The sequence below is a fragment of the Coturnix japonica genome, chromosome Z (genome assembly GCF_054131305.1).
Source record: "Coturnix japonica strain WE chromosome Z, WE-NBRP24, whole genome shotgun sequence".
In the NCBI taxonomy this organism is placed as follows: Eukaryota; Metazoa; Chordata; class Aves; order Galliformes; family Phasianidae; genus Coturnix; species Coturnix japonica.
Window position 1 is genome coordinate 20,006,873 of NC_140702.1, and position 14,400 is coordinate 20,021,272.

Consider the following 14,400-nt stretch of genomic DNA (forward strand, 5'->3'; position numbering starts at 1 on the left):
AACATGCTGACTGCAGGAAGAGAAGGAAATAGGTTACTGATGTACATTTAAAATACAATTTTAATGTGAGCATGTCTTTTATTTGAATCTGTGTTGTAGATAGTCAATAGTCACAGGTTCTTTCTGGTGGTAGCTTTATACAATTTGATGGTTACCTGTTCTGCAATGAAGATGCGTGTTATGGCTTGTCTCACACAATAAACAGGTGGTCAGGAGAATCAAACAGACACTCCATCATTCTGTTAGGAAAAACAAACTAGCAAAATCCAAAAAAAATCTCCTTGTCTAATTTAAGGGTCATTGGACCATTGCTGGATACATAAGCATTAGACAATGGAGAGATGCAAAAAAAGATGTCTCTGTGTCATCATATAGCAGTCTTTATTAGCTAACCAAAACACTGGTCCTACAGTTGCTTTTTAAAAGTCTTCACCTTTAGAACTGAACCATTTTTAACATAAATCACACTCAAGGTTATCAAACTACATGAACAATTTTTTGGGATGTTTTGTTGCTTGTATACTAAGGAAAGGTTAATAATATAACAATTAGCACAATTTGGATTTCTTCATCTCTTTTTTTTTTTTCTCTCTCCCTCCCTTCCTTTCCTCCCACCAACCCTGCCCCATCCCCACTCTCCCCATTTGCACAGCTTCCATTGAAGAGGAACCAACTTCAGCAGGTATGCATATTTTATCATTACAACTACATCGAAGTGACTATTACTTAAGAGCTACCTTTTAGAAAAATAAATACATTATATATGTATATGCATTTTATATAAAATATATAAACCAGACTTATACATAACGTTTGATTAATATCCTTACAAGTGTCATTTTCTTTTCTCTTGAGTCTCTTTCCTTTTGGCCATATTTTCTGTCACTAGAAGGAAACATTTGGTGAACATTTCCTCCAACAGTAGTTCTAAATCTTTCTTGTCACTTGTTCTTTCCTTTGTAATTCTGAGCTGGTGCATGGACCTTAACACAACAGACAAGGTCAGAAGTGATCAGAAGTTCAAAAATATCAGTGCTTTTGTTAGTTTTTAATTTGGCACTATACTAGTGAAGCTCAGTCAGCTTCATGACTGACAGCACTGCTTTGGGAACAAGGAGTGAAAGCAGGGAAGGGCAGAGGGTACAGAAGCATACTGCTGAAAATAAACATTCAGCAAACTGTGGCCTGGGTATGTGGCTCAGTGAACTTTTATTTCCATTGACAGACTGCCAAGTAGTGAGAACAGATAACAACGCAGTCATAAAAATTAGTTTAGAAGCACCCCAGGAGATGCAAACACATAGTGCTTGTGTGATTCCAAAGATTAACTATTTCTAATTAAATGGCAATCCATTAGCTTGGGAGTATTTAAAGAAAAGAAGACATACCAAAGAAGAATGCTGCTAAACAGATTAACATATTTGAAATGGCACTGGGTTGTGTAAACTCAGTGAGCTAAAACATCAGATGAATAGGGAGTCACTTTATAGTGTCTTGTTAAAAGAAGTCAAGGTCTCCAGAGTGCCAAAGGCGAAAAGGTAAGAAAAGTGAACAAAGAAAGGAAGATAGCAGTGAAGGATCGAAAACTGTTTACAACACTAATCTACAACTTGGGAGCAATATAATTTTTTAGGATATGGTAGAGAATAATAAATGAAAGGACTCAGAACAAAGACAGGAGTGTGAGATGAGTAGACTACTTAAGGATACCACTGATCAGAGAAAAAAATCAAGAGGGAACTTACAACGTGAAGATAATAGCAGAAGAGAAAAAAACGCATGACTGAGATGAGGAAGGCCATGTTGAAACGGAAAGGAAGAGCTTTAGGCTGCATAAGACTTAACTAAACACATCTGAGAAACCTGTCTTCAAATTTGCATGGCAAATACATTAATAAATGAGTTGATTGCAAGAGGAAAATGTACGTGGGGGCTCACCTGCCCCATTTTATTTTAAGTAGTGATAAAAGAAGAGCACCTTGAATTCCCATCATGGAGTGGATTTAAGTATGTACATTTTGTAGAGAGACATTTGAAGTATATGTGAATGCACTGTAGTAATGCTCAGGGACTTGTGGCTGTACATTAATAATCAATCCTATAACAGCCAGTGGAGTACCTCATAAAGACAGACTCTCCTTCGCATTTTTAATGCTACTGTAGATATTGGTGACAGCCCATATTTATGAACTGGCCAGACTTAGACAAATTAGCTGAAAATGGGTTTCAGTAGTTGAACAGAATCCTACAAGTTATGTATTCACATCCTCTGGAATCCTTGCAACTTTGGGTGACAAAGCAGAGTTGTGTTTGTCTGTTTTTATATTCATTTAGGTGGTTCATGTTTAACTAATTCTGTTTTGATTTACTGCAACCTGTATCAGTGTTTTGGTTATTTCTCCACATAATTCTCAGTTCAGCAGAGCTCAGACAGTAATTTACAATGAATGCCTTCATATTCCTAACCATTCTTATCTTCTTGAATGCACTCATTATCAGTAAAATCTTTTGTACAAGTATTTTTAAAAATATTTTCCTCCAAGGAAGTGTGTCATATATGTTTAAATCTTAAATAATTTATGTAATCGTGTTGGTTGAATGAGCTGCACCTAGTATTCAGTCTTAATTTGTATTACTGTAGTTTTTGCTGTATAAGGGTTTTTCGACATCTAAAAAATGTACTGCAATTATTTGTGTAGTAATAGCTATATCGGTGTAACTTCCTGCATGAAAACTCTTAATAGAAACACTGGTGATCTTTTTGAGTTAGTTATGCCATGAGAGACTGCTGTTAGAATTAAGGGTGTATGTGTGGGAGTTGCACTGTTACAGCAGCACAGATTGTTATTCCCACACAGACAAATCAAAAGCTAGAAGTACACAAATAAACAGTACCAGAATGTTTTTGTTCTCTGAATTGGACAGATGAGTGAATGCCTCTGGCATATATTCTACGTGGTAGGTTTACACTGTGAGACAAAACACATATTTATAAACATTTGTGCAAACAAATTTCAGCTTCTTAGACATTATGTTACAATGGAGCATGACTAAATACCTGTAAAAATACACTGGCTTAATGTAATAGAAATGCTTCTTATTATTTAATCTGGTGGTAGGACTCAGGTACTTCACATCATTAGATTCTTCATGAATCATTTTTAAAATAATTACTTCCTCTGGGGGAAAAAAAAATAAATAAATAAAAATGTGATGAATTTGAAGGTTTCTGTAGGATGTAATTTAACTGGACTTCTCCAAATGCAGAATTATATTTTTTCTATTCATATGAAAATTTCCACTTTAAAAAATCTGACCTTGCGAAAACAGTTCTGATCTCTGCCTTGAGGAACAAGCTTTATGTTCTAAGCTTTTCTTCTAGATACTACCAGAATATAATCCTACTCTATATACGGATGAAATGTGACTAAATAAAATAGGCTTTATACGAGTGCAGACATTAATTCTTAGAAATTCTATAAGATAGTAAAAATTGTGATCTTCAAAGTTGTATGTAACTTTTGAAATCAACCTCAGCAAAGCATTTCAGTACATAGTATCTGGGTAGTCCTTTTAACTCTCAGTGCATAGTAAACTTGTCTTTGCAAGTATGCAAAGGGTTACAGGTTTGCCAGATTGGAACTTAAAGCAGCTGTAGCGAAAATACAGCCCCGAAGTGCAACATCTGTTGTGTCAGTGAAATCAACTATTTTGTTACTGATGAAAACAAAATCAAAAGCAGTCCACTGCATTAATAGGAGACATATAGTTTTATATGTAATTATATGCCTGGGAAAATGAAGTTAAACTCATGGTATAAAAATAATGCTTGTGCAGCTTAAAAATAATAATAAAATTATGAGTAAAGTGTAATTTTTCTTTAACTGGATATCATTTATATCTTCAAATTTAATAAACTATGCTTACTCATCAGATGCTTTTAATTTTTAGCTTCTATTGATTTTGTGTTAATATATGACCAGACAATATTGTTTTGAACATAAAAGACTAATGAATTCTTATGTGGTTGATCCAATACAACTTAGTTCTTCGATTTTATTGATTTTTTACAAAGCCTCATGCCTCATTCCTTCCTTCTAGTAGGAAGGCAGTTGTTGTTTGAAAGATGCAGTGGTGCAGTGGTGAAAAATAAGTAGAAATTGTAACCAAAGCCCCATCTATCACTTGGAGTCTTTCACTGAGGTTTCTGGGGTATGTGTTCATCTTGAAAAAAAACATGTGCTTTGTATGGGAAGGAAGCAGAGTTTTTGCATCTGCTAGTTTTTGTTCTTTTCCCAAAACAGCAGCACACATCATCCAGTTTGTAGTATGTATCTGAGCATCATGTAATAAACCTCTGAATGATATGATCTGTGTTGTCACGGGGAGGTAAGCAGCCACTTCCACCTGCAAGGCAGATAAGTTGTTCAGCATTCAGAACCATTGAAAGTACCTTAGAACTGTTGCTTAAATACTCTACATTATATTAATTGCAGGAGAGGAAAGACAAAAAGATTAATTGTAGGGTATCACATATTACCAGTTTTCCAAAACATGCCTTTACTTGGCAACTCTGCCCACAGCAGAGAGTTGGAACTAGATGGTCTTTATGGCCCCTTTCAGCCCAAGCCATTCTATAATTCTGTGATGCTGTGATTCATAAAAAACAAGCTGTAGGATAAATTGTGACTCATAAACTGCTTTTATGAAAATTTTAAACTTTGTAGGAACATTTTATGATCACTATAAGCTTTTAATGGAACAGTGATTGGGATCAAGGCTAGATTATTTTTTTCTCCTGTTTAATGCATAGTAATGCATAGTATTTTCCCATACTCTGCTCTTGAGGTAGTGTTTCACTTCTCTGACAGTGCAGCCCTTCTCTTCCCAAATAATCTCATAGCAGTTAAGTTTCTATAATTGTGTTCCAACTGTTGTAGCTCCTGATGTGGATTTGAGTATTGCTATGGGTGAATGCTTGACCTGTGAGTATCTCTAAAAATTGTATTTCTCAGGTGTTCATTCAGTGTCAGAATGTTTCAGTCGAAGCAATGAACTGTAATTGTAAATCATCAAACATACCCCACCTAAGATGGACCATGCTTACATTTTGCATGGTGTTTAGCAAAAGCAAGAATGAGGAGTTTTAAAAACAATCTTGACTGTTTTTCTGAAGCTGATTCTGCTTAAGCATTGATCCAGATCCTTTTATTCCATTCTACCTAAATATCTTTGATATTTTAATTGCCATAGACATCTGAACGATCTCTTTTGAGCTAGTTCTACAAATGTGTTCAAGTTATTTTGTATTGTGGTTCACTTGAATAGTTTTACTGTCACAGAAGCTCATGATGCATCCTGTGAAAGCAAACTAGGAATACCTTGTCTCTTGCAGATTTTTTTTTTTTTCCATGTAGCATGATTTTTTAAATCTCCTTATTAAAGTGGGAAAAAGTTCCTTTGTTGCAAGTTGGTTTTGAGCCCACTGTATCAGATTCTCATGGATGTCCTCCTGTTTGAATTTTTGCATTTCAGAAATGTTTCCCATGATTTAACATATTCCTTTCTTTCATAAAGGAGTCTGGAATTGCTTCTAAAGACATCTAAGAGTAATTTTTCCAAGACAAGATGAAAGGTGGTGCGGCTCATTATGCCTCACTTTGTTCACTTTTACTTGCACTACGCCTTTGAATGAAATAATAAATATGTACCTTTTTGACATAATAAGTGAATACATTCCTTGATTTTGTTGTCATTGATTTAAGTCTGCTTTCATAGGTAACTGAGATTTCTGTGTTTATCCTCCATCTTTATAAAATATGCAAATGGTTTCAGTTCTTCATGACAATGTAAGCTATTTTGTAGTATGAATTTAATACTGTTTTAATGAAATTTTGGTGTTGAAGAGGTAGCAAACTCAGTACATGACAGTAATTTCTTACTCAAACACATTAGTAAAAAGCAATCCATACAACAGTTCTGTGGCACAGTGTATGCATGCAGATTCCTTATTGTAAATTTGTGAGCAATACAGTCTTTTTTTTCTTTTCTGAGTGGAAAAAAGCATTGTTACTCAACAGTTCTCTGATATTTCATCTGTTAACTTTCATAGAATTTCAACTTACACAGAACTTATTTTAAGGCAGATAAAAACATTTTTTAGAAGCAATGTCTGAAAATGCAATAGAAAATGGAGAAAGAGATATGTTGGGAAAAGACGCATAAGGATTGGAATCAAAAATTGCAACAGGAAGCATTCCAGGGAAGAAAAAAAAAAAAGTTATTCAAAGACTTCTCAGAGAGTAATAAAAAAACAGTAATAGAAAACATCTAACAAATTAAAGACTCATTCTTTTGTGTTAAGATCCACAGAGCAGGTAACTAACTTGCTTGACCCAGTGGCGAATAGATACTACAGCAGTCACTAGGATGACTACTATGGTATATCAGGTAGATCTACATAAATAAATAGACAGACAAAAAGGTATTACAGATGTTATTAGGAAACAAGCATATATTTTTATATAAATGAATGGATATATAAGTATAAACATATATGCAAATGAATAATAAAATTATCAAAATTCACGTTTCCCTAGTCCTAATCTATTTTTATTGGAGGATAAATTAATATTTTTTTATTTAATGTATTTTTTATTTCTTCTTATCTAATTCTGGTGGATGGTGGAAAATTTCTACTGAGCAGCGTCTTAGATGTATAGCTTTACTATAGATAGTTCAGAGTATTATGTGTTTTGCTAGAACAGAAATAGTGTAGTCATTTTTTAGTGGCTTCCCTTCCTTCATATGAATGAACACTTTTATTTTTAATGCTGTAAAACCGTGTTCATCAAAGAATAAAAGAGGTCAGTGGGTTAAAATATTGGCAAAATGTCATTCATGTTTAGACAACTCTGTTGAGACTACAAGTGAAAGAGATTTGTAATCTCTCTTAGAATGATATTCCCATACGAATTATAATCATGCTCATGTCTCTGTAGGCTAGCTGGGCGTTTGTTTGCCTTACAAATATTCGACTAACTGTGGCTGTGAAATTGGATTTTGCAAAGGGCATCTCTTCTTGAAAATAATTCCCTAATGATCTTCTATTGATTGCAAGAATTTGAAACTGTAACTCGTTTGGTGATTATCAGAAAAGGAAATAAATAAATAAATAAATAAATAAAATGTATTCATGTCCATAGTTTACTAAAATGCAACTTCCCAGACAGTTGGTGATAGATTTAATCTGCTTACTCTCTCACCATCAAAACCACAAAGATGCATCTAGCTCATTTGCAAGGACTTTACACACACTGTACAGCAGAGTCCAGAGCACTGTACTTTTGTGACAGCTTGCTCTCAGGCTGTCTTCTAGGGCACAGTAATTCTGCTGTGATATGCAGAGCTATTCTGTTTTGAATATTTTGAGGAGGAAAACTATCTTTCTGTATTATTCTACAGGAAGGGATTTGCCAGTCCCCCAGGGTCTTCAAGGGAGCTTTACTCCATTGCTTGACACACTTCTAAAAATTCCTTTTCTTTCTCTTCTCGAACTATATACTTTCTTTTTCAATGCCTGAAGCTAACTGGCTAATTATTTTTTCCATATGCCTTAATCAAAATATAGAGAAATTCAGAACATTATGTAAAGGTCATTTTGAACCCCATTCTGATGGAAATTGGGCTTCTGCATTAAAAAAAAGCCTTGAATGCCAGGTGGACTTTAAGACTATAATAGTAAGTAGGCTGGGACATATAAAATGTAGAAACTTGCTTAAGCGAGGAACAGAAATTAAGTAATATTTTCATTCTCTCCCTTACTGAATGAGCATCTTTTTGGCAAAATAGCTCACTACTTTTCAAGATGAGACAAAAAACAAACAAAACAAAAACCAAAAAAGAACAAAAAACAAAACAAACAACAACAAAAATCAATCCACAAACAAAAAGGAAGAAAAGCACCCACCAAAAAAATAAAAAATAAAAAAAAAACCCCAAAACAGAGAATTTCAATGTAATGTCAGAGAGTGCTTTTTTATAGGTGGAGAAGTCCACCGGCTCATTCAGGATGTTTACACGCCATCAGCAGAGAAAATTCCTAACCTCTAGAAGACAGTGTAGAAGTCCAGCTCTTGCAAACCATTGCTGCATATGCTCTGCGTAGGTGAATGTGATTAAGTCTCTCTTATTAACACCCAGTGTGTCTATGGAGTAATGAGAGCAAGATGAGAACAGATGGAGAGGACACCCTTGGAGAGAAGTGCAGAACCTTAGGCTCCAGTGCATGTCAGCATCCTATCAGAATTGTCTTTACAGGGAGTCTTAGAATGGAAGGTGAGGCATGGGAGAAAACATGGCAAAAGGCTGACCATAACAGGGAATAGATAGTAAGTACATGGAGACAAAATTGAACCTTGTTAACTGACAGATTTTCATTTAAGAATTAGATGGAAACTGAGACAATAAATTGTTGTCAGAGAAGGGTACTGGCAGGCTACGATGAGATTAATGAGTTGTGCAGGAGCACAGAGTGAATGAGTCTGAATAGGGGCCTTTGATGGGTTGAATGCAGGCAGACTATGTGCGTTGGTCTGGCTGCTGCTGAAAGGGATGCAGCTGAAAGTAGGCTATTCCCAAATGCCACTTCTCTCACACAGCTACTGTTCTTTCAATTAGTTACCTTGATCTGCCATGAAGCATCAGGCCTGCTTTGGGAAGGGGAACTTTGTAGAAACATGTAGCCAAAGTTAGAATGAAAGAAAGGTGGAAGAAAAAAAAAAAAAAAAAAGAAGCAGAAGGAAAAAAAAAAAACAAAAAAAACCCCAAAAAACCACCCCCAAATACCCTCTATATCACGTCCTCTTTAGTAAGAGTATGCAATTAAATTGGATTAAAGCAATCAAGAAATCCCAGCCAGGAATCAGGCATGTGGAAAGGGAGAAACAGCAAACGCAACTGAAAGCAAAACAAACATTAGCACTGGTTGACTGAGGATTTGGAAGCAGCTTAACAAGACTGATGCAAGGGACCCTGCTCAAAAATAGGACTGAAAGAGGGTTATTTTCTGCATATTTTGGTTTTAAATTGTGTCTTACGTCCATCTTTATGGCACTGAATTGACTGTGGAAACATAAAGAGTATTGGAGAAGAAATTTTACTCATTTTCTGTTCAGTGCAGATTTAAGTGCTTTGCAGTTACTATGGCTTTGTATTACACAGACAGCCTGGAGGATAAAAGAAGTACTGAATAATGACCCATTTGCAATGACTGGCCCTGTAGAAAGATAGTACACGATAACAGTGTGAAGAACTGTGGAGTTAGTGAGCTATTAAAGAATCTAAATAAATTTTGTACAGACATGATGGATATTGTAACCCAAATAACATTCTTAAGTGTAAGGTTTTAGTGGTGTCATGTACATTACGAGTGCCAGTTCTTGCATACATATGAATTCCTTGCTGTTGGCAGGTATGTGTTTAACACTAAATTGCACCAAGACTCTTCAGTCAAAAGTCTTCTTTTAGGCAGCAGTGTGGAAACAGTGTAGGCAGACATCATCACGTCATGGTTTTCTCCACAAGATTGAGTCCAATACTGGCCATTCTTTGCAGTCGAAGACGGTAAATAATAAAAACAATAAACAATAAACAGAACACTAAACAAAAAAAAACCAAAAAACAAACAAAAAAACCCAACAAAAAACAGAAACAATAAACGTACTATTTTGTGTTTTTACCATTCCTCTATATATTATGATATTTACAGCCAAATGTTTTAATTCTTACAACCAGAATCCTTTCTCTGTCATTTTGGTAACTCATATAGTCTTATGTAGGGGTTAACTTACAGATCTACCTAGGCTTAGGCAGGTTGGATAGCACCTTTTGATGGGATGAAGTACCAAAGCAAGTTCTGTGGCACATGACAAAATAACGGAGAGCATGTCAGAACCGAGTAGATGTAATACTTTTGTTAATTTCAGGCTTCTTTGCAACTAATTTTATAATCAGATAAGTATGTTACATTTTGTGTTGGAGATGCATAGGTTGCATGATGTGAAGTAGGAGTTCATGTAATGATGGGAAGGATAGAAAGAGGAAAGGCTTTTGTAGGTCCATGTTGCCTATTTTACTGAATGAGCTGGGGTGGTCCAGGTAGGAGGTAAGGCTCGTTCAGACATGAGCTTCAAATCTGAAACAGCATCACTGGTCTTGGATATATGCAATGCCATTATACTGCTGTGGGTTTGTCATGCATCAAAAACCAGGCAGTATTTAAATTGCTAAGCAATGTAACTGCAAATGGAATTAAGTGTCCTGGAGAACCAAGAACACTGTTTAAAACACAGTTTAATTTTGAATTTTGCTTTTTTTCCATCTGATCTGTCTTAGTATGAATCTTTGTCTCACCAATTACTCAACTACGTCCTAGTTTCCACCTAGATTAATGTCTTCCTGCATTGCACTTTATTTGCTGTTATTCTGCCTACTACTAATGCCACCAATACCAGTACCAAGATAAAAATATAAGCTATCCCCAAAAATCTCAATGCTGGTGTCAGTCCTATTATCTGGTATGGGATGAAATAATTTGACTGTTTGACTAGCTGTTTCACTGTGGTTTTGAAATGATTCTTAAGTCTATCCTAACTTGAGTAGTAAAAAAAGTTGTATTTTAAAAAACACTCAGAGGTTGTTTGCTGTTAATGTTGACCAAGAATAAAAAAGGCTGTGAAATGTGTCACTGAAAGCAAGATTGAGATGCAATGCCTAACATAAAGAGATGAAAAATGGTTTTAGGGGCATAGGAATAATCAGATTTACTCAGTCAGGGATGTGTGGATTTCTGCACGTACACAGCAAGTTCTTCAGCCTTCTTTTGCAATAGTAAGTATATGCCTCTTCATTTACGTTTATTAATTCTCATGATTGTTCTAATTGATTGCCTTTTCATATGCTAATGACCATTTGCCAGAGCTGAGACCTTCCTTTATACTTTTATCTTACAAAATGAATAGGTTCTTTTTCGTTGTATGTTCTTTTGAAGCCTTTACTACCGTAATTAAAATGTATTTAATATTTCCTAACTGGAAGCCTTTTAGATAAACAGGATATAACTTCAGCACATAACTGTTCATTGTTAGGTTTAAATTAAAAACAACATGTAGTATTCAGGTATGTTCTGCTTTGCGGTGCACTTTTATCTACATGTTTTCAGTGTTTCAAAATATTATTTGGGAAACAGCTTATTTTGTCACATTCACCTGGTAAAATTGTTAATTTCAGTTGTGGTCCTTATATTTAAATACTATGTGAAATGTGGTAAAAACATTTACATAAGCTTCCCTGTTCTATAAAGTAATAAACTGCCAAATGAGAATTACTAGTAGTCCCGATGATAAGAAAAACAACTGAGGCATTCAGAGTCCACTCCATTAGCATACTCACTTATTCAGGATACAGCTTCCACTGGCTTCTGTGGGAACTGAGCTTGTATGACAACTGTTCTGATGAAAATAACAATTACAAAAATATAACATGCTCTCTTAAATGTCTAGTTGTCTATTACTAAAAATGTTAAAATGAATTGCACCCTCGTAAACCTTGGAGGTTACTTAAATTGTCACTGATAGGAAAAGAAAATATTTAGAATTCATTAAGTTTTATTAAAATGACTAAGCAGCAAGGAAGAAGCTATAGCTTAAAAGCAAAAAGATATGAGTATAAACTTATGTATTTACTCTGTGGAATACCATACTTCTACTTTTAGTAGCAGAGCATGAGTTAGTTCTTGACATCAATATTACAAGTCTTTGTTACAATTATTCATGAATTTCATTAGTTTCAAGCTTTTTGCAATATTTCATCCACTTAAAACAATCCCTCCCCTTTCTCTGAATCACAGAACAGTGTTCATCTATTAATATGCAATAAGGGAATCAGTAACAATTACTTAGTATCTATATATTTTTCTCTATCAACCTGGAAAATTTCTCAATTTTCTATTTCTTCATCTTCCCCCCCCCCCCCCCTATTTTTTTATTTATTTATTTAAATGTAGTTTTAATCCAGCCTTCTGTCAGATAAAATCATTGTAGTAATTTTGTCTGCAAGGCAGTAGAACTGGGCATTTCTGAAACAAAATACAAATCAGTGATTTTGTCAAGTCAGCATTCTTCTTTTGCTGCCCTTGAGTAGGGGCAAAAAGGTAGAGTGTAACTTATTTGTCATCTAGTCTTCTTTCTGTCTGCACTTTTGATAGCAGAATAAAGATCAGTAACTCCTTAAGTACTTCCAAATGAAGAATTTATTTTAGGCTGTGAAGGTCATGTAGCAAAGGATGTTCTCTCTCAAAGTACCTAGTAAATTAATGTAGTAGTGGTTTTATCCTCATGGCATAGCATACTGGTGTCATTCTGAACCTAATTGCAGTATCCGCATTTTTCAAAGCTGGATGATCACGCTTGATTCTATCAACATGTGAAAAACATTTTGGCTTCCATTCTGGGAAGTGGGAATGAGTTAGGAACAAAAAAGAGAGTGGCGACCTAGCTAAGAAGGAAGAGAAATACGACAAATAGTGACAGAGTGCAGGATTTGGAATTCATGAGAATTCAGGGTAGGATACATAAAACTGGGAAATTCTGGTGACAGCTGAAAAAATGCAAGGTGTTAAGGATAAATAGATCACCCCCATCCTACAACCTCAGGGAAGTAAACAGCTGCAATGCAAGATTCATCTATTTCACTTGGTTTCTTCTGTGATCAACTTTAAGTCTTTTTGGTCTCTATATATTTCACATTTAGCAATTCTCTTTCATCATTTTGTAATAGTATTTTGTATCCTAAGGATAACCACCCTCCAAGATTCCCTTCTGCTCTTTCCATGTCATTAACAGAACATGAGTAATTAGAACCTGACTCACAGAAATACGAGTAGGATAAGTTTAGATTGTTGCCATATTTAGCTCCCAGTGGAATTCTAAGCACGTGGACTAACTGGATTTTAATCTATTTGCTGTTATAATTAAGGCTTACATTATCTTTTTAGTTCTTTCTTCCATTTTCCAGTTATTAGAGGAACACAGCACTCCAGAAAAGGATAAAATGTCCTGATTGCTGATGGTTTTAAAGTGAAGTAAAACAGTGGAAACTGACATACTCATATATGAGGACATGAAAAGTGATTCTGAAAATGGCTATTACATGGAAATCTCAAATGATGTTGGAGTTTGCAAAAAGCTGTATATAGTTTCCTTATTGCTATCTGCCTTTCACTTAGGCAGCAGACAAATGTAATAAGTACACAGATGGATTTGTTTTAATTGAATAAAGAGCAGATTTGGGGAATTTGTTTTAATGGAAACTCTATAAACATTAGTGTTGTTAGGAATGCACTTTTGAACTTACCCTTTAATCACCCCAACTCACTGTGAAGGCTGTGGTGGTGTCCTCATCCCTCAGGATGACACAGTTTGGATATAAGGACTCTTTTGTGGCAAGGTTGTGTTGCTTGTGTGAAATTCACCATTCTGTATCTGTGCTCTAAAGCTGCTGGTTAGCTAATTATGCTCAAATTCAAGTCCAGAGATCTCTCTTGAGATTTAGTGGCCAGCTGGTGATCTTAGTGATTCACATTTCTCTGAAGCACTCAAAATGTAATTGACAAGCAGAAAAAGAGTGAAACAATAAAAGATTTGTAAGTACAGGACTTTTTTAAGATCAGATCGTTTTCAGAATTTTTTGGTGCCTGGTTATAAAAACAAATGCATCTACACATCCTTCAGGCTCTACTTCCCACTCCCTTCTGCCCGCTACTGTAAGCTGTGATCTTTAATGCGTATCAGCTTGAAAATAAATTCAAGCAGCTCACATAGGTAGGCCTTTTCAAAATAACACTGTCAAGCAGTTTAAGTACTCTTTTTGATAGGACAGTGCTGCTATTTTTCCGTATTTTCTTGTTTCTTTATCTAAACAATTTTCCCATATTTAACGGTACAGATAGCATCTTGGCATTGCATCAGTGAGCTGAACTGTGATGGTATATATATATCCTTCACGATCTACAATATTTCTCTGCTTTTTTGTTTGTTTGTTTTTAACATAAATAGTTCTTCAGGTCTTTGCAAGAGGTAAAAAGAAAAGCATCAGAAAGATCAGACTTTCTCTTTTAAAAGTCTTCCACATATTTCAAAACTCGTAGAGAAAAAACAAAGTGTCTGAACAAAGAAAAGACGACTGTAGCAACCAAGTCCCCATATTTAATTTAAAAGAATGGAGCAAGACAGTGACAGAAGTAGTGTCATCTGGGAGTAAAATGCAAATGCTGTTTTCTGAGTGTAAAGTTGGAAGAGAATGCAAAGGATGTGAACATGGATGTTCTGTAAAGATTGTTGT

At 35.1% G+C, this 14,400-nt stretch overlaps 1 protein-coding gene across 2 annotated transcripts in view; it reads left to right on the top strand.

The window, feature by feature from the left end:
- The window catches only part of EDIL3 (EGF like and discoidin domains 3), a 260,926-nt gene that overhangs the window by 100,487 nt on the left and 146,039 nt on the right, over positions 1-14,400 (top strand). The window contains exon 3 of one of the 2 annotated variants that reach the window (XM_085528740.1): positions 653-682. The exons of the other annotated variant lie outside the window; for it this stretch is intronic. Coding sequence (XP_085384866.1) covers positions 653-682 — 30 coding nt within the window. The remainder of the gene's footprint in view (positions 1-652; positions 683-14,400) is intronic. 2 annotated transcript variants of the gene reach the window in all.